Source organism: Chroicocephalus ridibundus, chromosome 7, assembly GCF_963924245.1.
Source record: "Chroicocephalus ridibundus chromosome 7, bChrRid1.1, whole genome shotgun sequence".
Classification (NCBI taxonomy): domain Eukaryota; kingdom Metazoa; phylum Chordata; class Aves; order Charadriiformes; family Laridae; genus Chroicocephalus; species Chroicocephalus ridibundus.
The window spans coordinates 50,563,492-50,587,854 of NC_086290.1; the positions used below are offsets into that span (position 1 = coordinate 50,563,492).

The window sequence follows — 24,363 nt, forward strand, 5'->3', positions numbered from 1 at the left end:
TGATTACTTGTCAACAAACAGATCTTTGAGATCTGTCATTTAGCCAGTTCTTAATCCCCGAATGCTCTACTAATACTGTGTAAAGCTAATGTTTCACTGCAGGGCTGTGCCCCCAAATGTGCTGCTGTGGCACTGTCATTTGACGCTGCTTCTCTGCCTCGTGCATCAAACACAGCACAACGCAGAGAAGAACAGAGATAGAATTGAACAGAACAAGACTGGCTATCATCATTTGTGCGACAGGACTTTACAGATCATATTTAGAAAGGACAAAATCCACAACAATAACAGGCCACAGCTCGTCAGAAGTGATCACATCAAAACAGCAGATCTTAATAAAAGCCCAGCATGCCAGAGAGATGTGTTTATTAGAAAGTGACTTCAGCATTGTACATGCTCACCCATACACGAGACGGGGTCTATCTACAGGGCAGGCATTGCCCAGGGCTGCAGGACGTTCCGTAGCTCTGAGTGGATGTGACTTGGTAGGGACGGACGTTTGCTGGTTTGCCTGGGGCAGCAGGACCCACAGAGCTGGCCTTGAACACAGCGCACTCCTCACTCTCCTGTGACCTACTAGGGAATAAAGGAAATACTGTGCAGTGTAACAGCCGGAGAAGGCAGATAGTTCACTGAAACAGGACTTTGCAGTAGGTAAGAAGTGTATTTTAAAAGTTAGAGCCCAGAGTCGTAGGCCTTTCCTGGGAAGCTGTGAAACCTGGGAGGGAGGACAGATGTAGCCGAATTCTAAGGCAAAAGAGTGAGGGATCCTTCCAAGCAGCAGCACTCCACTTGGGTGTCTTCCTGGACTGATGGCAAAACATGAACCAAGATGTTTTGTGGTTAAAGAGGTTTCAAGAGGCTTCCAATTTCATTCTTAATCTGGCACTTTGATTATTACTTTCCTGTAGTAATTTTTTCAGAAGATTTTACCATCTAATTTTGCACAAATATCACTTTTGGAATCTGTATTCATACTAATAAAAGCAGGTCCAGTGAAGGCATAATGAGTCAGGTTACAGAACCTGGCTATGAATTTGTAATAGTAAGTTCACTAGTGATTTTTTTCATGCAGAGTCTGTTATTGGACACTTCAAGGAGGACATACAATTTTGGCACGTTAGATAACTGTATAAGATGTTCCAAATTCAACACTGAATTACCAAGATAGCTAAAGTCACACATAGGTTTGAAAAACAGTCCATTTCTCTGCTGTTTTACGAGGCTTTATACTGCTGGGAATATTCTGAAGCATCTTCCTAATTAAAACTAAATTAATGCTACTCGATAGATTCTTTGCATTTGTTTTTCTTTGATTAATTTTTTTGTTACAGAGTTTGTTTTCTTAATCCTAATTTGTAAAATTCACTCTGTACTTCTCAGTGATTTTTTTTGATTGAGTCCAAACACAGCCTACTAACGCCCAGGGAGATGGTATGGGTTTTGGTTCAGAGGTTTTTTTAAGGAATTTATTCTTGAACATGCAGTGTCATCAACTCATGTAGCAGACAATTGGGAGCAAGAGCCTGGAGCCAGCTGCAAACACTTGGTACCAGGTTTTGGATCCCACAGGTACCTTCAGTAATACAGAGCAAACAGTAAAAAGATAGTATCAAGTGGTTCTATCTCTCCATTTCTAGTTTCTTTTCCCTCCAACTTCTGTTTTGTGTGCTTGGCGTTGTGTGGGATGGCAATGGTCAACGGCAAAGCGTTCCCCAGCAGAGAGAGAACCTGATCATAAAGGTAAGTTTATCGTGAGAGGTGGTTCCATGGTCAGAATGCCGAGGCAGGCAGTAGGAACCCAGCTCCCTTCTGCTGAACACCACTTTGTGGCTGGTATTCAACACCTTGGGGGCTTTGTTGCCCCGTGGAAGTGAGTATGTGTCTCACTGGACTACAGTGAGCCGGCAAGACCGTGCCCCAGGCTGGCTTTGTGTCTGTGAAGGGGCCAAATTAGCTGAGTGGAATTCAGGCCTGTCTTGGTTCCTCATTGTTAAAAATGGATCTAATACTACTGTGCTACTTTACTAGGATACTGTAAAATCAGTGCTTTAAAGATCATGAGATTTGACTAAGATAGGGAATAATAAATTCCCAAGTTAGACTTCTAGAGATGTAACACTTTGAAGTAATAAGAAATAGCATCTCCAGCCTGTATACTGGGGGGAAGAGAGGGAAGGGGGAGCCAACCTGTGAACAGCAACAGCTCAGGTAACCCATGCAATCCCTTAATTAACGCTTCCAGTCCCTGAAGCCCAACTTTGGTGGCTGTTTAAGTAGCCTGGAGGGATTGCGATTCTAACTGTTGAGCCGTAGGGATTTGCTTGAAAAACAGTCACAATAGCAGAACCCCCCCATCTGAGAGCAGGGGTGTAGTGTCATATCAGTGTCATTGGGGGCTCGGCTATACACTGGGTCAATTGACAGGCTCGCGAAAGCGGAGTGCAAGATTAATTGGCTTTGGTCAGCCTTTGCTTCGCTATCTGAATATCATTATCAGGAATGTAAATGATTATGCAATGCAGAGAAATGCCACAATAGTCTCAGTGTCTCCTTTTATACTTGTCTCTTTTTAAACAGGGCTTTATCTAAATGCAAATGTGATTTCAGCCTTCTGATTAGGACATTATACAGTCATCCATTCCAGAAAAGCACAATTAGCGGATTATTTTATTTCTGACTCAACAATTCTTGGTTTAGATAGTTTGTTTGTTGTGCTATGCATGATATTTAAGTTATCAGAAGGAGATTTACATTATTGGTCAGGATTATAGCCAGATTTTGTGAGGTCAAGGTTTTTTTTCTTGGCAGATAAAAATGGTAACATTTGTGGGATGCAAGGGGGCATGTTTTTAGAACAAAAGGCACTAGTGCAGATTCTTACTGTGCTTCGTTGTCCTTTTTGTGCTAAGTTAGGGGCAAATTACAGTAGTAACGCAAATTCTCCAGAGTTGTGGGGTGTATGAGTGCGAGGTGTAGTCTTACCTGCTTTCAGGGTCTATTCACTGTTGAGTTGTACTCGTACAGTCCCCTGGTATCTTAGAATGTAATAGTGGGTCAGGTCATAAGATTATTTCTCATTAAAAAGTTATTTTACCAAAATAACCGTCCAGTTTTCCATGTGCTGTGGTAGATTTCCAGTGAAAACTTCACTGGAAATGATATTGGAAACACTGATGTTAATGCTCAGAAAAATACAGATCTTTGGTGATAAACTTCCCTGTGAAGTTCATCCATGCCACAAAGCTTGTAACATTTTTGCAGCTATGAATCTGTCAGAACTCAGGATATTTTTTTTGTTCTTTCAGTATGGAAGCCTTGTACAATGTATGTTTGATAACTAGACCTGATGAAAACTTCAATCTTCAAATCTATCAGACAGTCCAGTATTTGTGGGAAGGTGAAGGATTTTTTTTTTCTCCAAAATTCATCAGTTTAAATATATTTGTCACACAATTTTGATTCAACAGTTTGTGTTTTTCCTATGAAAAATTACTGCAGTGGAAAATTCCTAATTACCTATAGTGAAACAACACTTTCAATTCCATTGATCAGTTTTAATCCTTCCATATTCATATGTTTACGTGACTGTGGTTTCTTGCTCTCTCTCCCATAGCTTATTTTCTTTATGCTGAAGCAAGCTGTCCTATACATTCCCAACACATGAGGGATCGTTGCTTCTGTCAGGAAATCTATTGCATCACTTAGGTTTAATTAGAGCACAATGACATATGATGAGTTTACACATCAAAGCCTAGAAACAACTCAACAAATTGGCTCTAGTCCCAAAGTGTATTTTGGGATCTGTATTGATTTGGGGTGCTTTGCTGTATTTAGTGGGAACATGTGAAATACAGGTTCAGGTTCTTAGGGTCAGCAGAACTATACCAATTCTTACCAGCTAAGGATCTAGCCAAAAAAACCCTGTTTATAAAGTTTAACTTAGGTTCAGATCAGCTTGAATCCAAATGCATATTCTAGATTTATGTACCGAATGATAACATATTCGCATAGGTTCTGTGTAAGTAGCAAGTTGAATCCTATGCCCAGTTCTAATTTGCACCGAGTTCAGAGAGTTGAGTGTAGACCCAGGACACACTTGAGTCTGCCACGTAGTGGAGTGAGGGGTTGGCTTACATCTAAGTGCGCAGATGGTCTTGATCTTCTCACTTGTAGCGCTACTGCTGTGTTGGTAACTCAGTCAGTGATTGCAGTGCCCTATCACTTGCGTAAACAAAGCTCTTCATCTCATAGCTTTAACATGTATGTGGGTTTATCATTTCAAGGAGTAGGACTTATTACTGTAGCAACTTTTTCCTTCCTTCCACGAATGCTTTTCATTAAATACGGGAATTTTGATGTTTCACAGATAATGTTTTTTTTCATGGCTCTGCTGACCATGTTAGCGTTGCTCCCCATGTCAAGTCATGGTTGTGGGGCACAGCAAGGAACTCGGATGGCTTCAGGTACTCTGGCATGGAAATTGCCCAACTCGAGGTGTAGCCATTTGGGTTCTAAACAACAAACTAGCTGTATTAAAGCTTGAATTTCAGAGTTGGAGAATATGTGCAACTGCACTGAAGGAAGGAGAAAAGGAAAACATTGGTTGTAGCCAAAAGTATCCTGTGTGAAGCTGGTCTGGTCAATTAACTTCTGTGCCTTGTTTCCTATTGATGAGAGCAGTCTGCAGTCTCAGAGCGGTGTTCCTGTGTCTGTATCAGACACTGGGAGATGCTTGGGATACAGTAATAGGGCATCCAGAAATACGTAAAGCTAGATAGATATCTGTGGGTGCAACATCTCTAAATAGTAATTCCTAAGCTTCAGTATTTTTTTGTAACAGACTCTAGAAAGACTCTAGAAGGCACTTTATTCTTTACTAAAGTGATGTGATTAATCAGGCTTTAATTGACTGACAGATAACCTTGACAATCGCTGGGCCACTAACATGGCATTTTTTTTTCCTTGCATGCCTTGTGGCTGTTTTCTGTTTTTCATTTTCCTTCTTTTTATAACTGCATCTGTTAATGCAGTTCTTGTTCAAATGTGTTGGTAAAACAGAGAAATACAGAGTTAGATACACAGAGGACATCCAAACTTTATTGAGAAGGTCTCGCTTCCCCCTGTGTAACTTCATATGGTAAAAAATTGAAGGCTACCAAAGAAAGGCAACATGTATGTTACTGTATTCTTTAATTTCTTGTTACGAAAGAAAAGTAAATCTAGATATTGATCAAAACCCCAAATCCTTACATCCCAGTTCCTCTGAAAAAGACAAACATTGATATCTGCTTCTATAAATTGAATATTGTTGTGAGAGAATCCCTTGAATTATCAGTATCTGTCAGGAATATTACTCACTCTACATATGTTGTTCTCAGTTTTGTCACCTGCAGTACTAAATGCCAGGAGAAAACTGAAGGAGGGGATTTAGCATCATGTTTGTATAGTAAATGTTTCTTACAACATATGGTGTAAATTGGCAATCTCAAAATACTTTAATTGAAAAGGTAATACCAGTTGCACACTGAAAGTTCAATTTAAATAGTAGGGGAGAAAGAACCAGATGTCAAGTGACACTAAATATCCTAAGCAGGAAAGGAAAGCAAAAGCAAAGGCATTTGCATAACAAAACAAGACGATTTTCAACATTTTGTTTGTGTTCTCACTGGCATGAAATGGGATATGCAGAGATATCCCTGAGCTGAGTGCCAGGAAGGAACTGAAGGAGGGTACCAGAATCTATTTTGAAAGTCCATTTGTATCGGAAAGGTTCTGAAGAAAACAACTTTAGAAAAGAAGTCAAGGAAGGAAGTTAGTGCTGAGAGTGATGTCAAGGGTGGAGTGAAAGGTGTACGCTGGAAATGTGCCCTCAGCTCGCTCTGCTGTAAGAGAAGCCCCAGGATCGAAGGCCCTGTGGCACTTAGAAAAATAACAGCATGTACATTTACCTGCTTGAGGTAACTGTTGAGGCCTTCAGCACTTGAAACGTAAGTCAAATGGAGTGGTATACCAGGAGGTGTCCAGTATGCCAAAACCAAACTGAGAACTGCTATGAACAAGCTCTTTTATAATATTGATGTTATTTGATATCATATTATATATTATTGACCCATCATTGGAAGTGTTCAAAGTCGCTTTGAGTGACCTGACCTATTGAAAGATGTCTCTGCCCGTGGTGAGGGGCTTGGACTAGGTGATCTTCAAATGTCCCTTCCAACCCAAACCATTTGATGATTATGTTTCTATTTTCAAAATGGGACACAGACTTGGAATCATCCTACCTAATTTAGGCTTTTAACTGCAGGATCTATACTATAATTCTTTTGTTATTCAGTCTATGTTCAATGGAGAGAAAGGCAATAATTCAGTCTATATATTATTTGAAACGCATTTTGGAGTTGCTTATTTTTCTACTGGTTGGAGGGGGAAATGCAGGGATCTCACTGACTATCGAGAGTATAATCACCTCCTGTACTCAAATGCCAAAGTGAATGAATCCAAACCAAAAAATGCATGGAGCTGATGCCCAGCATAGGTTTCACTGCAAAGAGAAAATGGTATTTTAGAGAAAAAAGATTAGAAGGAAACAAGAGATGAGCGTTTTGAAGTCTGGGGGTATTCTGATTGGTATTTTAAACTGAACTTTTTAGGTAAAGCCATAATTAGCACATCTTGTGTACTTGGAAAGTGAGCTACCAGTTGGACTACTCTGGACTAGACCGAAACCATTTTGAAAAGTCAGCTCTTGGTCTATATTTCTGAATTTTTATAACGTCTTTCTGCCCTACGTATGGGGTGGGGTTTTTTGGACAGTATCCAGTTCCTGTAGTGTGTGAGGCCGAATGGCTTTTATCAAACAAGTACAAAAAACCAGAACTGGAATCAAACAAGCGGAATGAAAAGATTGCAGCAGCAGTGTAGAGCCAACGTATTGCCCTCAGGATGGACAAATGGTTTTCTAATTGTTCGTGAAAGCTAATGGAAACCATATTTTGGCTGTGAATAATTCTCAGGAGGGATGATTGTGAAGTCTTACCTCATCTCTCGTACTTTACTGATAGCACATATCAAGTATTCAAAAGCAGACACACCCCATGAAGCTCGAAGCTCAGAAAACCACCGGTCAGTTTTAGATACTGGAGAAAGATGGGAACAACCAAGTCAAAGTTATTATCTTAAATGTTAAATTTAATCCACCTTTTGGCTTTCCATGATGTGCATTATCCCTCCTTGCACTGGATGGGGCACTGCCAGCACAATACAAAATAACAGGATTTCCAGTTGCCGTATTTGACATTGGCATCACCTATTTATCCATCTTGGGAGTGGCCTTTATCATACTTTTCTTTCCAAGATCCCCTGAATAGGTATTCATTAACCTATGATTAATTAAGGAGATGACCAAGCTGAATCTTGTGCAGGTAGCTGACAAGCTGTGTTGTATTAGCTCCAGTGGAAAGTCATCACCGCCATTATAGTGGTGTTTACAGATCTTGGGGCCCAACAGCCTTTTTTTGCTTGGTTGGATTTTTTATAACATTAATAGCAGACTCAGGGTAAACAGCACCATAGATGGATCCTTCAGCTCATTGCAATCACAAAAAATGCGGCATATTGGGATTTTTGTAATTTTTCTGGGTATTTTTCACTAGGGAGTCAGTCACTGTGATCAGCATTAATTTTGGAGTACCGTTTGTCATAAATCTATCATTTTTGTCATAAATCTAATACTTTGGGGAAAGGGCTTTGCTTGTTGAAAGTGTTGCTAAAGTGACTGAGTAAAGTCACAAATGAGCTACACAGAACCTGTTTCAGATGTAAGGAAAGATGTCAGTATAAATAAGCAGGAGAGGGATCCTGACATAGTTCTTCAGAGGTTTATACCTATTAAGCCTATTGTATATCTTAAAATTAGTTTTAATAACTTACATCATCAGCTCCGGAGATAGTAACCCCGTTAAGTGCTTCCTTAAGACAGTCAGCTCTTTCCCTTGGAGACTGGAAAACCTTTTTCTGACGTGTCACCAGAGCCTTTTTAGGGGCCCCCATAGCACCCATCAGCTGTGACTCACAGTGTTTCTGCAGGTCCTTAAAAACTAGTGTTATAAAACTGGGCTGTTGGTACCAGTGAGCAGGTGGCGAGCTGTATTGTGTGCTCTGTTAGTCTACACAAAAACAGGCTCCTGTTACTGCCACCTCCTCCCCATTCCCATCCCACCTGTTTGGCTCATCTGCCTTGTTCTACCTCGTCTTATGACTTGTCATTAGTCTGCCTTGTAAGTTCTTTGTGGCAGAAACTTCTTCATTAGATACGTATGTATATATAATACCTACCGTGATAGAGCCCGCGTCCTTGGCTGAAGAGTATGGGCACAATTCCAATGCAGATAATAATGCTAATATTGCAGGGCTCTTTCGTCACACAGTTCCTGTAGAGAAGAAGCTCTGCCATAGGAACAGCTCCCTCTTGTTTTACAAGATGCTACTTTTGACAAAAGATAGTTAGATTCAAAAAAATCAATATAGCATAGGTTTCACCTGATCTTCCAGTAATGAACAGAAAAAAAACCAACACCATGAGGTGCTCAGATATGACTTTGCTTTACTCACAGCATAAACCCACAGTACAATGTTGTAGAGGCCTATCCCTCAAGAATAAGACACGTTCAGTGTTTTTGTCGTAGAATTCTTTGATTCTTCTATATGAAGAAAATTATACTTTTTGTGCCTAAAATATTAAAGATTTCCAGTGTCCTCTGCTACTGTAAATCAGCATAGCTCTTGTTACTGCAATAGACGTATGCTAATTTATATCTCCCTAGTTACAGACTGAAATGGAATTTTGTTTTACTGAAAATACAGATTACAATAGTACCTATCCCGTTATGATGGGCATTTTCTGGGTACGTAGTGAGGAGATTTTCCGCACTGCAAGAAGAGCTAGTCTGTACAAATATACAACCCAGGCATGTGATAGCTGTGCTGTTCTATTCTGCAATAAATTTGGCTGAAGGACTTAAGTTACTTAAGAAAAAGGAAAAAAATCTTCTAAATGATGAGTAAGTATCATAACGGGTGCTAAAATAATGCCATACACCTACTTCATTATTCCGTTACTTATTTATTATCTTTATTCTTAAGAGTAATGATGTAAAAGTGCTTTTTCCCAAATGTTAATTTAGTTCTCTGCAGATGGTAACCATCTGTTAAATGACAAGTCATTTACAGTATTCGATTAGCACTTTATATAGCTTGGATGGACTTATTGTTACAATATGTAAGTATAGTTCTGGAGGTGAAACTTGTTAGATTTGTTCTTTTCCTGTTGCTGTTACCAAAAAAATATGGAAAATTTCAAACCTAACAGTATTTTTGCCTGTCTTCTCCTATATTTATACATGGTATCTCAAGTTAAAGCCTGACATTCATAGGCTGGCTCACAAGATATTTTTGAGACAACAACAATAGTAGGAAATACTGTTAAATTCCAACACCACTTGTAGCAATTATGAGCGTCCTTGTTCTGCAGTGTCACCACGTGGAAGGACTCTTATGGATGCTCAAGGAAAGCACTGGAAGCTTGAATGCATCTAAGAATTATGGTTTATCAAGTAGAAAACTCCCTTGAGGCTGTGATACTGCTTCGTATGCTGATAGCAGCTTACTCTGTGGGTATTTTCTTAAAGTAGAAAAAATGTAATATTGCAATACACCTTAATGTTACCATCGTAAAGTGATCTTGCACGAACTGCATGCTTTAGTATTTTAATACCTTGGTCAATGACCACTAACCCCCATCTGTCCATAAACTAAGCAAGTTCTGATTCATTTCATATTGTGTTTTCGTCTCAGGTTTCTTCAAATTATGCTGCTAAACCTTAAAACCTTAATTTGCTGGCCCTGTTTTCGTTGTTGTAAAATTACATTACACTTTTATTTCTGTGTTTTTCATAAAATTCATGAGGTATTTTGTGTTTTTTATTTTCAACAGCTAAAAAGCTTGATAATGGCCCCGCTACCGAATGCTGAGTTAGTTCAGAACTCTCTGCAGTTGTATCGTTACCTGCTTCGATGCTGTAAGCACCTTCCTGAAGAGAATATTCGTCAGCATTACAGACATGCAGTCAGGCAGGTGAGAAACAGATTTCTGTTGGTGGAATTCAGTGCTGCGGTGTTTTGGTTTTGTTTTTCTCCCTCTTCAGTTTGGACCAGCTTCTTCTAACTCCTGGCACTTTAAAAATTATTCCTCTACAAGCTCGAAACATTAGTGGATTTGAAGGATTATATTGGGAGTATGTGAAGGAGCATTTCTTCCTGTTTGCTTTGAATCAGAAACCACCTATTATTTTCCTTGGATTTCATCTCTAATTCTTGTGTTAGTCAAGAGAGTGAACAATCATTCCCTACTCACCTAAACACGTCTTTGATGGTGGCACTTACTGGTTCCTTGTCAGTCATTTTTTAGTGTAAATATGTTCCTCCCTGTCTGGGTAAATATATTCTAATTGTTCATATGGAAGTAATTTCATGCCTTTGATATACCTGTTCCATGTTTTTCTAGTTTTAACCTACCAAACAGTTTCAGTTGTTGTCCAGAATTGAAGTTCTCTGGGTTTTTTTGGCTGATGAAAGGTGTAAAATACTTAATATGAAATTACATTTGACAAGACTTGTTATGGAAATAGCACAGCCAGGTGCTACAAAGTATATTTTTCCCTTTTCAGATTAACAGTTTGTTGGTATCAAATTCTTTTTTTTGAGATTTTAAAGTGATCCTTATTTTGACAGCTGTTGCTGTCAGTCAGTTAGTGTAACTCTTTGAATGTTGCAGAGCTTCAAGGTTCATGCAGATGAAGACAATCCTGAGAGAATCCAGCAGATTATTAAGAGAGCCATTGAAGATGCTGACTGGGTCATGAATAAAGTAAGTGCATCAGGTTGTCTAAATTTTGCACTCTCTCAGTTCAGATCAAAGAAGGAAACATCGCAAACTGTTCCATTGTCCTGGATGCCTGGGTGAAAGGAAGTTCTTGGCCACTAGGGATTTATGATTGTGATAGTTCTTGTATAAAAATTTTTCTTGGTGATATAAACTTACATGTATTTTTTAGAACCAATGATGTTTTAAGTTGGTCTCTGTATAAATCTTTGTTTTCATGAAGAATTATATTAAATTTCAGCAGTGGTGGCTAGTATAACTCTGTTACAGAGGAAAAAAAACTACCGTATTTTGCGAGCCACAGTTTGTGGATATGCATCAGCTGCTTCCCTAACAGGAATCTATTGTCTCTTCGTCAGTTTACATAAACTCCCAGAACAATTTATTTTTTTCTCCAATCTTGCCTGTGGCTGTGCAGATCAGGGTTAGATGCCGTAGTGGCAAAACTGTGGTAATTGCTTTACTTGTGCCATAGTTGTCACCCAGTGGAAATGCCTCTCTGCTACCACAGCACTGAAAGATACCACTCAAACTGGTTTCTTGGGTAAAAGACTGAAGACTATTTACTGTTAGACAGCTGAGAGTCACCTGGACTTCTTGGATTTAAATCTGGCTGGGGAGCACGATACGTTAACATGCATTTCTCAGTATAATGAAACAAGTCAAAAGTTCAGCTTGCTCTAAATATCTGTGATTTAATTTACTAAATGACTGTTAAGTCCTTCTCTCTGCCAGTCCTTGAAATCCAAATGAGAAGTGTTACAGGAGCAAGCACAGATTAGTCATAGATTATAAAATTATAGCAGAAGCCAAATCCCAGCAGTTACAGCCTAGTGAATAACTGTCTGTGCCTGAATCTGATTTTATTCTCTTTACAATTATGAAAAGGCTCATTCTGATTCTGATACAGAGGTTGTAGTCTGCTTCAATGGAAAACTGGAAATTGAACTGTGCGAGAGGAGGATTGGATTAACAGTGCCTGCCAAGAAGCATTATTTTATGTTGTAGAGGGGAAGCCTATCACATTTCAATCTAACTTAAAGGAAACTGAGATAACTTTATGTAGATCATGAAGAAGGTTGTAAGTCCTTGTCAGTATTAACTGTTACTTTTAGTTACTGCTGTTCCCACGGATAACTGTTTCTTGCTTTTTTCTTTTTTTTTAGTATAAAAAACAGAAGTAGAAGAGGAATGATGAAGACAAGAATGTCATTGGTAAACATCCTTAGAGGACTTGCAGTCAAGCCCACTATTATATTGTAGTTATTGCCTGGAGTTTTCTCTTAGATAATACAAATACAATAATTTGTATCTCATTGGGATGTCATGAAGCTAAATTAATATTTCTGAAGCTATTTGTGTCAGTTGATTAAAAGGCACTGTCTAGGTTCAAAGTATTAGCTTGTATAATCACAAACTTTAGCTTAAAGCCTAAACTTGTCTAAGATTTGCATAACGCAGATTGCTTCTCAGGAAAGCTTACTGAGAGTAAAAATGGTGTACAAGTCATTAACTTGTATTTAACTAGTATCTGAGCATGAAGTTCTATGCTGGGAACCTGCAAACCTGAGAAATGCTCATTGAGGATCAGAGCAAATGTCTCTTCTCTTGATCAGATTCTCTTCTGTCAGGCCCGTAGGTTGTTTTCAGAGGGAAGCAGAGGTATCACCAGAGCACAGGTCTGGTTTTTATCTGGTAGCAGACACAAAAGCAAAGGCTACTGAGCGGAGGACACACCCATAAGAACTGTCGGCCCATCTGAAACTTGAACTACAGTATTTCCACTTGCTTATCCGTGCTACGGGGACATCCTCATTCTACTCTGTAGGTTTGTGCTTGAACAAGGATTGTGAGACTGAATGGTTGTCTTGTTTGCAGATAGGTGCCTGTCACCCTAATATCTAAACTCTCGTGAAAATAGACGCCATTCATACAGGTTCTGTGCACTGAATAGTATAATCACTGAAATGTGTAATGTTGTACACACATAATGGCCTTCACAACTTCTTCCAACATGTAATAAACGTCCTTTAAAAGTGGGAGTCCATGTCCTTCTTAAAAAGACCGTCTTTTCACTACCTTAATAGATTTTCATCAGAGAAAATTCAATAGAAATACTAGCGATCGTAAATAAAATTAATTTAGGGGTAAAAGAGTTTCCTTTTGAAACATGACCTTTATTTTTAGCTGTACTTGGGACTTTCTGCCTCCAGGTGGCAGCGCATGCTGCGCTGCGTCTCTGAAGTCCACTGTATTCGGGGATTGGGATTTTTTTTACTGTTTCTAAATTGTTGAGCTTCCTCACCTGCCAAAATAGAACTAAAGGGATAACGTGGATCTCTTCTAGGCTCCAGTTTTCCTTTTTTTCATTCATCCATGGAGGAAACAAAAAAAATCCTACCTCAAAGTAGTTGAGAAGACTTTGACAGAAAACAAATATTTGTACCACAAAGTATTGTATCAAAAAATTATCATTGTTTCTGCTAACCTTAAACCCTCCCCTTCAAGAATTCCTGCCCTCTGTTATTCTTTCCTTTGCCATCGCCAGTATTGTTCCTCTCTCTAGTCCTACACCTTTCACATCACCTTATACACCCTCAACTTTTGTTCTTGTTCTACATATTCCTTAATTCAGTTCTCTCTCATCTTATCTCTCTACCCTACTTCATTCTCTTCCTCAAATCCTTTTCTGACAGGCGCCTCAGAGATACTCAGGTATTATGCTGGGGCCATCCTTCTGCTTAATTGCAGATAACAAAGCATGAAGGTAATAGAGTTTCTCAACAAAGTAGGTGTAAGTTTTTCTTCTCCATGTGAGGAAAACCACTTGCATTTCTACTTAAATATGTTTTTTTGAAAGTGCAGCCATTCTGGTTTAAAATTTCAAAATGATTTGGTGCAAGGTAGAGCATAGAAAACTTCAACCCTGGCAGTTGACAAGGAACATTCAGTGTGAAACTGAACACTGTAACAAAAAAGCTCAAGTACATTTGAGAGAAGATATCAGAATGTGCTACTTTTGATCAAGAACTGCAAACAGGGGACCCATGCTGTACTCCAGTTCTATTATACCTATTTGGTCTGTAGTATGGAGATGCACTGAGCTTTGTATCAGTGCAATAGTGAAAATGATAAGACTCAGTAGGACTAACAGTGTGTGGAAACATACTAGTTTCCTGAACTTTTAAGTGTAGTGTGATCAACAACCCTCCATAGCCTGATGTAGTGTGAGACAATGTTTTTTTCAATTACTAAATAGTATACTCGCATGTGTCTAAATCATTTATATACCTGTTATTTAATTTATGGATAGTTCAAGAGGGAAAGCACCAAGGAGCTGGAAGGCGCAACTGTGGCATGTCTGCAGCTCCAAATGTCTGAGGTGCCAGCTGAGATATGGGAACATCAGACCAAAGGTATGAGAGATGTAACTGATATGGTAGGACTGGGACCTGTGAATTTTAGCCTTTGGAAGCTGGTAGAGCATGCAGTTCTTAGTAGCCTGCAGAGGGGAAACATGGTTGCTGAGGCAGGAGACACCATGACTAAATATTTTGACAGCAGTGATTCAGTTGTAGGGCATGATGAGATGTCAGAGTCTTTTTTTTTTTTTTTTTTTTAATACGAATATAATCTGGTTTTCAAAATAACAAACCTTATAATAGAATGGAAGTATAACGTGAAGGTAACTTTATTTACTCTGTTATGGAACAAATAATTTTTGTGGTGGTAGGGAAACACAATGAAAACAATTATTTACTTCCTTGTACTACTGAGAGTAGCCCCAGTATCTGACAGGCATGTTTCTGTAATGACTAGGCTGAAGAGTCATTCAGCTGCACGGCCGAGGCTTTTATGTTTTCAAGACATCACACAAATTCTTTTTTCAGCAGCATAATTTGAGACTAGAGATGTTACATTAGCCTAGATGTAGATGAGAACCTGAACTCTGAAAAGGGATTTAAGCAGACCTTCAATACTTTCGACCAAAATTATTATCCAGAAAACTTCTACTTAGAATTCATTTAATCCTGGAGTTGCTCTAATTTACCAGTCACTAGCCTGTTTGACCAGGGAGTTTATACAGTAAATTGAGTTTTCTTCTTTAGTATCCAGGGTCACCTTTTGTTTGAGCAGGCCTCTGCCACCCAGCCACTGAAGAACAGTTCTTGGTTCCACCAATGGCTTCATTTGGTGGTAACACCACGGTGCTAAGATGAGCTGCTAGTATCCCCAACAGGGCCCACTGCGGGGAAGACTTTGACAGTCGCAGGCATGACTCGAATCCTGCCGCTCACCGGGGAGCGCTTTGTTGGTCAGTCTCCTCCGTGGCTCTCTGATGGTAGTTGCAAAGAAAACACCAGCACCAAATAGACTGGTGCATCTGTGTTTCCATATTCAGTCATCCAGAATCTCTGAAATTAAAGACATTGGGTGCAAATTAAGTAATAGGGAGGAGATAAATGAGAACTGTGTTGTATACTGTAATTACTATTGCAAAGTTTAAAAGAAAAAAAGCTCACAGAGGTGATTAAACTGTTGACGCAACAAAGGATAATGTCAATAAAAAGGGGTAAGCCTATTCTATTAATACGTTTTAGTTTCTTTTTACTGAAATGAGGAACCCATTTCTGTACTTGTATATCATGCCAGTTCTGGTAAGTAATGGGCTGTTGATAGGTATATGCAAGAACTGAATGGTTAAGGGCCCATCAGAAGGTCATGTTAAAGCCCTGGGTTTTGTTGGCCCCACTGATAAGCACTCCTATAGTAAGCGTTCAGTTACCAGCGTCACTTTTAGTGTGGAATAGTACCACCTGCCCATTCCTTGGCCTGAGGGTTTTCATTATGTTTGCGCAAATGTAATAACTACATTCTAGAAACAACAGTTTTGCACACGTGTTTACTGTAAGACCTTGGTCAATAACTTCTCTGAAGTACTCCTGCACAATTAGTTGAGTGGAATTAACTGTTCAAAGGTTGTGTACAAACAACTCTGTCAGTTGAGCTAGAGGGAGGTTTTCACAGGAGGCCGGTTATGCAAAAGAAAAAATAGAACAAGGAAAAGACAGTTGGGAGACTTCTGCTTAATAGGTTGGTATCATGCTTTTAATTCTTGAAGTATGGAGAAACAGATTATTTAGATCATATTTTAGCTAAGGAAAATGAGAAGAAAGTTCTTAGTCACTAGCTCCAGTTTATAGACTTACCAACATTCAGTCTAAGGACGGAACCAAATTCGATGCTGTACTTTCTTTTCTATATATATAAAATTAGGAACTTAAAGCTGAAATTGTGTGGAAATAATCTGTATGTTAGGAATATGGAAGTGACATGTCTAGAAAGACTGCAATAATGGCAATTAACTGGTGGGTTAGTTGGTGTGTTTTGTTTAGCGTGTAGGTTCTTGCTCTTAAGCCCACAGACAAAGGATATACTTGTGTTATTAGCAGCCTTGGAGCCTCATTAAAAAAAAAAAAAATGTTGATACCAGGTTTTGGTATGGAAAAGATTGTTAATTTGTAGTTTATCTAAAATATAGGATAGTATTCTGCACTTCGCATGGTTAAAGAGATGTATATACTTCTGATCACATTCTTATGTCAGAGCTGTTACTGATTTCAGTTCACCCTTGCCAGTGAAAGTCATTTGAGCCCTGTGGGTACTGAATAGAATACTTCCATGCCAAGCCAGGCTTTGCTTAGCACCATTTGTCAATAACTGAATATTCTTTATATCATTCTTTAGCTTTAGCACTTTGTAAACTCTTTTTCACTTGGTTCCTTATGTTACAGGCATTGCTTTTTGTTTGGAGTCACGTGAGCTTAAGAATTTCATGCTAAAGAAAGCCATCTATGGTGTTTGGTTCGTTTTCAAATGTCATAAGGAAGTGATCTTTACTGCAATACTATAAAGAACAAGTATACATGCTATTTTTGAGAGAAACAAATAATATTCACTGTGATCTTTTCTTAAGGAAAACAGTTTCTTATTTGTGAATAGCTTTTAATTTAGCATTACAAATTGTGCCCTCGTATAAAGCTCTGATAAGATGCAAAGCGAACAGACAGCACAGCGGCTGTGTCTTACACGTTCAACATCATAATATTCATCCATTACAAGAGTCCTTGAACTTAAACTATAAGAAGGAGCCTTTAGAGCTTTATGCTCCGCAGTGTAGTGTCCCTCTGTCATCCACGATAGCATCCCTTTATTTGAAATGTGCGGGTAGTCTCTGTCGAGAGCTGTGTTCTAAAGCAAGTGGGTAACACATGAAAATGGCGTAAGACTGTGCTGCGCTGCCTGCTTGGTCCGTCACTTTGCTGCACTTCCCTGCTCCTCAGAGGCAGTATGTGTTGTCCTGAGCACAAGCCAGCTGGCACATCTTTCAGCTTTTCTATTATTTGATTAATTTATCTTATACTTCTGTCAAGCCAGGTTTTATGAAATAGTGTTAACTGAAGTATACACTAGTCATCAAATACTCCTTTCAGCTCGTGATTAATCAGGGCAGACACATTAACTTAAAAAAAAACCCTGTTCTTTGAAGAATATTCTCTGTATTCCTCATAATTGTGTTCAATATTTAAAATAGTTTTTAAAGGTTTAGAAGCAGACGGAGGCATCTGTCACTTGCAGCTGAGAGCTTAGCGTTGTTTGTATTTACCACCTGTGCAAGAGGTCCTGGCCATTGCACACTTCAGGGAGCATTGCTGCCCGCGTAGGTGCGGCAGCAGGGTATGACGGGGACGCTTCTGGCACTGCTGTGTGTTGTCCTTACCTATGAACCGAGAGGCCTAAGAAGTGAACTTCCCTGTTCTGTAACTATCCACCTGCCTGCCTTTTCCCCCAGAAGAATCTGCCTTCATATTCTGTGATGGTCCATTTTGTAAAGGATTAACTTGAATGCTTTAATCAGTAACTTCTGAGACAGCTTTATTTGGGTGTTTCACTACCTCATACCTCTTTCGGCTGCCGCCCCACAACATCAGATAGAGCTGCCTTATTACCTGTGTGCTTCCTTCTGCTGTGGTTCAGCTTCGTCTGTTTAAAAATGAGCGCACTTTATGTCCTTTTATTATTACAGCTTATTTTTGCACACTCTTTGGTATCCTTCTTGAAAGAAGTTTAAACATGGTAGTGTTTTGATATTTCCTGCCACTCTACAGTTGGATTTTTAAAGGTAGAGAATTGACAATAAATTCTTGCAACTGATCAGGTTGACTCATGCTCTGTTAGGTCGCATCACGCAGGGTCTGGGAGTTTCTCGGCCTTACTTTCATTTTCTCAGTAGTTATTCATCCACCGTCTGTATCTCAGACAGTATGAAACAAGGAACAAGGAAAACTGTTTCAACACAAACACCAAACAGAAGCTGGTTTTCTGGAAAATATTATATCATGCTGGCAAACGCAGGCTAAGGCTGTATTTGCTGGCGACACCTCCCTGATAATCACCAACCTGAGGAGTGATTTTTTTCATGCCTAAAAATAGAGTATTTTGTTTTCCACAATTGTGCAACTGCAAGGGCTGCTTTCTCTTTTATTTTCTGGTTTTTTTCCTGCTCTTTCTAGAGGTCACAAAATGGAGTGTTTAACTGCAGTTTACAGTACAAAATGCAGACACCTGTTGAGTCTTGGAGGCTTCTCTCCCTGAAAACCTCTCTAGAATTTGTCCTCTCTTAGCTGGAAATGTCTCACAGAGTAGGTTGCAGTTTTCAAAGGCTTTCAAGGTGTTCAAAAGTAATTCTCAGATGGCGTTTTCGGTGCTTAACTTGGGAGACCTTAAAAATTGTACTTGTTGATAGTCGTACACATTTCACTGTGTTGCCGTATAAGCTCAGGAAAATAAGCTCACTGCTCTGGACTGCTGTTTCCTATTCCATCCTGTCCATTTGGGTTACACGGAGGGGTGTCCAGTTCACTGTCTACATAGTGATGCATACTTGTAACTGCAATTAACAATTGGGTTGTCATGGGCAAGACGAGAGTAAACAACTGTAATATAACAACACTATACCAAGTCTGGTAATTTGTAATTGATTAAATGCAATGAAAAGGCGTCCAGTGTGTATTATGAAACTTAAGAGATGAAGAGCCAATCCCTGCCCTCTGACAGGGTAAATTGTCTGTATTTCAATGTATAAGTATTTAGCTGGACTTGCATCTCAAAATCACTGAAAATCGACTAAAAATACTCTGAACATGCCAAAGAATGTGCCATGGAAATTGTCTTTTTTGGTGGGGGAAAGTAGGTAGCTGCTAGTAAAGGAGTTGTAAGCTCATCACCACATAACCTCTAGCACTAGCTTTTTTTCCTAACACTAACAGAGGGAAGGTAATTTCACTGAAAGTTTTGAAAATGTTATGCCATTTTTGCAGACATTAAAAGTAGTACAGGCTTAGGCACCGGCTGGTCTAACTTTAGTGCTTTACGAGAAGGCTTTAAAAGAACTTAAGCAGTAAAAAGACTCCTAAAGATAAAGCAGAGCGATAAAACATCCTGAGAAAAGCCCTGTTTCCATCCAGGAAACAATGGACAGCACCTGCTTTTTCTGCTTGAGCCTGCAGAAAAAAATAAGAGTAGGTGAAGGCTGGTATAAAGGAAAAGTTAGAGCCTTCCAGGTCAGCAATAAAGATAAGAACATGAGTTTTATTGAAGTTGTTTCAATAGTCCTGTATGTTTCAACAAAACACAAAGATACGGACAGAGCAATCTTGTAATTAGGGCTTGCAAGTTATTTTCCCTTTCTAGCAGAGAGCTCTCACGCACTGTATGTAGCAGGGGAGAGACTGATGTGAGGGCAAATGAACTCATTACCTACACGCACTTCTGTTGCAGGTAGTAGTGGGAGGGAATACTTTTTATTTACTGGGGTACTGATGCAGGAAGGCTTCACTGCTAATTTTAATTAGAAAAAAAAGGACAGATTCCACATGGATTAAAAAATTTAAATTTAGAAGCTTACAGAACACCACCATCTCCTTTTCCAAGCCCAAATATAACAGTTTCTATCAGATTTTTCACCTTGGCTCTTAGTAGCAGTAAATACCTGGACCCAGAGAATCAAAGAAAATCTTTCATTCCAGAAAGCAGTAGATGACGTATTTAAGATGCTTGCATAATGAATGCCAGGCTTTATATGGAGATTATATCATGGTTCATGGTAGACTGTCCCAAAACTAAAATTTTTAAAAGGCTTCTGAATAAATTTAAGTCTGTCAAACCAGGTTGACCCAAAGAAATAAGCATGGCTATAAAAAGGAGTGCTTTGCATTGCACAGGCAATCTGTGAGGATGGATTGTCGACCACTGAACAACAAGGCTGTGCAGAGCCGGTCTCAGACACCTATTTCCAGATCTGATGTTTTTGAGAATACTGCTTCATTAGAGAAGACTTATTTGTGGCCTTAACAGCAGTGCAAAACCACAGCCAGGGTGGGTACAAAAGGCTGATCAATCATGTGATCAGCAGAGTGAGATTTAGCATTTCTAGATGTGGGGAATGTTCCTGTGGCTGTTTTCTTCTTGATCTACCCATGCATTTAATCCCTTTTCTTGTCAAACAGATAAGCAGCGAGGACAGTATTGACGTGGAAATATTAGGCAATTTTTGAACAAAGTTCTCTGCTGGTTGTTTAGAAGAAATCAATTAGGGAGAGAAAAAATCCAGAGATTTGTGTGGAAGTATGACTTGGTAGAAAGAACGACGTAGTAAATATGCAGATCAGGTAGCTTGAAATAGTTTCTTTTTATTTGATGTGGACTGTTTAGTGGAGCCATTTTGAGGCTTTTGGAGCAAATGACCAAGATGCCCAATGATTCTTTCTGAGTGTTAGTCAGATCAGCTGCTCCAGCAGTTGCAACTGCTGCAGACGTAGAGTTCAGGGGAGTGCCCTCTGTTTGGATAAGGACGTAGTAATGTCTTGTGAACCCATTTGAGCATTCTTCAGCCAACCAACATTACAGGCTTTTATGGAAGGAAGATATCTCCTAATTGCTTCATAAAGAAAGCACGTGGTTTAGTGGCATAAATAAGGAAGCAGTACACTTTCAGAAAACAAAATGAGTTATGAGTATGCTCTTATTTTCTCATGATTTTGTCCCCTTCAAATTCAGCTTCATGATTGTCCGTCAGTGAGGAAATACAGAGCTGGATGGATGATAATCCATCCTTCTGGCTGTCGCAGTTGGTCCCTGTCAGAGTTTTCAGAGTGGGATGCAGTACTGCAGTGAATACAAACGCTTGCTTTGGGAGCGAAACTCAACCAGTGACTGAACTTGTGCCTAAGACCAATTTCCGTTGACCCAAGTCAAAGAAATGATGGTCGGTATCTTTTCAAAATGTGCGCAGCAGCACACAGCTTTAACGTGCCAGTCAGGAAGGCACTCAAATGTGGAGATAGGTTGGGTGAGGGAAATTGAGAAGAATGAGAAGCGTAGTCTCTCGGCTCAGTAGAGGATGACGAGGACAATTTTGCAGTTGTGCGCATCAGAGGTTTTGTGGGAAAGGCTGATGGGAGGATTAGTGAGAAAACATGCTTTCCAGTTGGTCAGAGCTCCAGAGGTAAAGACCTTGACACCATCCCCAAAGGAAAGAGAGAAAGGAATCACTGTAACCAAGGGAATGGTAATGAAAAGATTGTGCTGTGAGGAAAAAAAAAAAGGGGGGGACTTCAGAGCATGTTTAGTGATTATTTCCTGATAAAGATCACCGATAGCTTTCTACTGGTTTAACTTCCTACTTCCTTAATCCAGAATGGAGCACTGTTGCCTCTGTTTGCATCTGAGGTTATTCTGAGTGTATGTTACCCTTTTTAGTTTTAAGCAGAAATATGATTTTCATTATCATAATATTATGCCTATGTGCTTCCAAAAGAGAATGTGGTGGAAATAGACTGCGTTATGTGCAAACTTCAGGCTCTGGGGATTTTGGTAGACTTCCCAATAGACTTAATAACTTTTTCAGAGCTCATTAAACTGAAGAAAAGAGTCTTTGTTCATATTTCATGCAAATCGTGGACCATATTTTGTAATTACACTAAGCGTAATATAAACACGTGGAATCAGTCATTTAGGAGGAAGTTATGTAAAAAGTAAGAAAGCAAAAACCCCCCATTTCAGAAGTCAGTGATGGAACACTGGAGTAAGAGCCCTCATCATTGCACAAAATAACTTTAAACGTTTACTTGGTGTGAATTGCAGGTAAGTTTTCTAGTCCTGTTAAGCTGAACAACATGCTCCACCTTCCATGAAAACAGACACTTATGCCCTACTCAAGGACTTTATCAGCCTCCAGAACTATATCATTCTCCAGTCAACTTCACTGCTTTTGGAGCAGCTTCTATGGAAGTGCATTGTTTTATTGATATTTCTAGCATATTCCCATAAAAGATACTGCAACAATTGGCTGTGTGTTCCTTTACATTGCGGTTAGGGACTGTGCTGTGAGATCATAATTTTGTATATGTTTTAGTGATATTTTAATATCTTTGGATGAAAATCAGTACAGAAATACAGAATGCAGTTATACCATATAGAAATAGTCCTCATGATTTCTTGGGCTGAATTTTGTCTTCTGTTCCCTTCTGTTTAAGGTGTTTTTAACTTTCAGAACTTAAGTTACTTTTATACTTCAATATTTGGTTCTTCATCTTAGTCCAGAAATTAATGGATTGTTTTTAGGAAACCAGTATTTAAATCTCTTGTATTACCTGAACTTGGTTAGAAATTATGAATCCTACTGACTTCAGCCAGTGCTCTGTTACTTAAATTGGAGTTTTTTTCTTCGGACCGTGCTTTTACTAAATGAGAACACGTTTGCAATTCTGTAGTTCACTGTTATTTCTCAAGCAAAAAAAAAAAAAAAAAAAGATTGCACATGATAATCTTAGTGTCATCTGTCTTTGCGTTCGGCTGTGACGTGTGTGCATTGCAGGACCAGCGATGACATGCTCTGTTCTGTACGTTTTCCCTATCCGCATGCCAGCTTTTCCTTACGCTCCGGACAGTGACATCTTCGGTGGGCTAAATATAATGAAATTGTGTCAAGGAGTGTAGGGCACCCAGCCCCGCAGACAGCTGCACGCAGGACACTGGGATTTGTGCCCAATTAACTGCTAATTGCTGCTTTCCTTTTTTGTGCTCTCCTGCCAGCAGCTGGCCAGGGGGGCTGGGGGGGCCGGGGCTGCTGAGCCCCAGCACTTTTCCCAGGTCCCTTCTGCTGGAGCCGACGTGCAGCCAGGCACAGGGAAATCCGGGTGTTGGTTGTCTGGGTGCTTCGTCCCTCCTTTGCTTCCTCGGCAATGCCTGTAATATGCACACACGGGAATTCTGAAAAGGGTGGCTGATTGCGGGGGTTTTGTTATTACTCCATTTCCGAATTTGACCTAACTCTTACAACTCACAGGCAGGAAGGGATGGGTTTACCGGCACAGCGCTGTAAACTTAACGCTCTCCTGAACTTTCATTTTCGTCCTTAAAATGTTCACATTATGAAATTTTCCACCCTGTCATCATTTGACGTGCAGTCGTACACTGTCTAGATCAGGAGATGGCAAACTAAATGTTACACTTTTCACGCTGAACTGCTGCTTTTAATATACCTTAAATCTGCAGCAACTAGAAAGGAGTCTGGACAGTAGATTTGGGATCCTACTTGTATTTGCATATCTTACAGTGCCTAGACCTGAGTCTTTTATTTTGCTTTTGGTAGAAAGTTGTTACCCACAATTTATAAAGAACACTTCAAAATAACAAAGAAGCCAGTGAATAAGATGCTACAGTTAATGGTAAATATGTTAAAATCCTTACAGGTACAGTAAGTAATCAAAACACTAAACTGAAGAAATAGTTTTGCCTTCTTGCAAAGTTTGAGGGAATATTCAAACCAAACAAATTTTCTTTGGGAAATGAAAAACCAAACCAGTGTAAAGGAAGATGTTAACAGTAGCCAATATGAGGAGATATTTGGGAACACCTTTTTTAATGGTAGTTAACTAGTGTTATTAACTCTGTCTTTCTTTGTCAGAAACTACCAGAAGCTTCCAATAAAAACAGTGAATGTATTGGGGTTCCAGAGCATAAAGGCAGGAAGAATTGGTGAGAAGCTCTATTGTTTAATTGCATAAATCTTCATTTTAAGACATACAGTGCCTGGGAGTTGGCTTCCATGGACCAGTGTTTTTGTGTGTTTAGGTGTGGAATGTCATAAGGAAAGAAAGTGTCCTTAGAATTACTTTTACATTTTTTTCGCCTTGTAAATGTAGCAAACTGATAAAGTTGTAATCTTGCATTTTTATAGAAGCTATCAGGTTCATTTTTCATGTCTCCATTAGACGCTTAAAGAAGTGGAGGGTGAGAGAGTGGAAATTTCTAGTCTGTATCATTGTGTAATTCTCCAAGTGTGAGATGCATATGCA

At 39.4% G+C, this 24,363-nt stretch overlaps 2 protein-coding genes across 22 annotated transcripts in view; both read left to right on the forward strand.

Moving 5' to 3' along the window:
* Positions 1-12,997, forward strand: part of LYRM9 (LYR motif containing 9) — a 38,194-nt gene extending 25,197 nt beyond the window's left edge. For 7 of the 21 annotated variants that reach the window (XM_063340929.1, XM_063340926.1, XM_063340927.1 and 4 more), the window contains 3 exons: positions 9,995-10,135; positions 10,835-10,927; positions 12,109-12,994. In XM_063340929.1, coding sequence (XP_063196999.1) covers positions 10,010-10,135; positions 10,835-10,927; positions 12,109-12,126 — 237 coding nt within the window. In that variant the 5' untranslated portion in view covers positions 9,995-10,009 and the 3' untranslated portion in view covers positions 12,127-12,994. Of the gene's footprint in view, positions 1-9,532; positions 9,672-9,994; positions 10,136-10,834; positions 10,928-12,108 lie in introns of all 21 variants that reach the window. The other 14 variants (XM_063340912.1, XM_063340910.1, XM_063340915.1 and 11 more) reach the window with 5 other exon arrangements.
* A 2,683-nt stretch (positions 12,998-15,680) lies between these two features.
* NOS2 (nitric oxide synthase 2) overlaps positions 15,681-24,363 on the forward strand; it is a 32,872-nt gene continuing 24,189 nt past the window's right edge. Inside the window, exon 1 of the mRNA XM_063340903.1 lies at positions 15,681-16,036. The gene's annotated coding sequence lies outside the window, so the exon portion shown is untranslated. The remainder of the gene's footprint in view (positions 16,037-24,363) is intronic.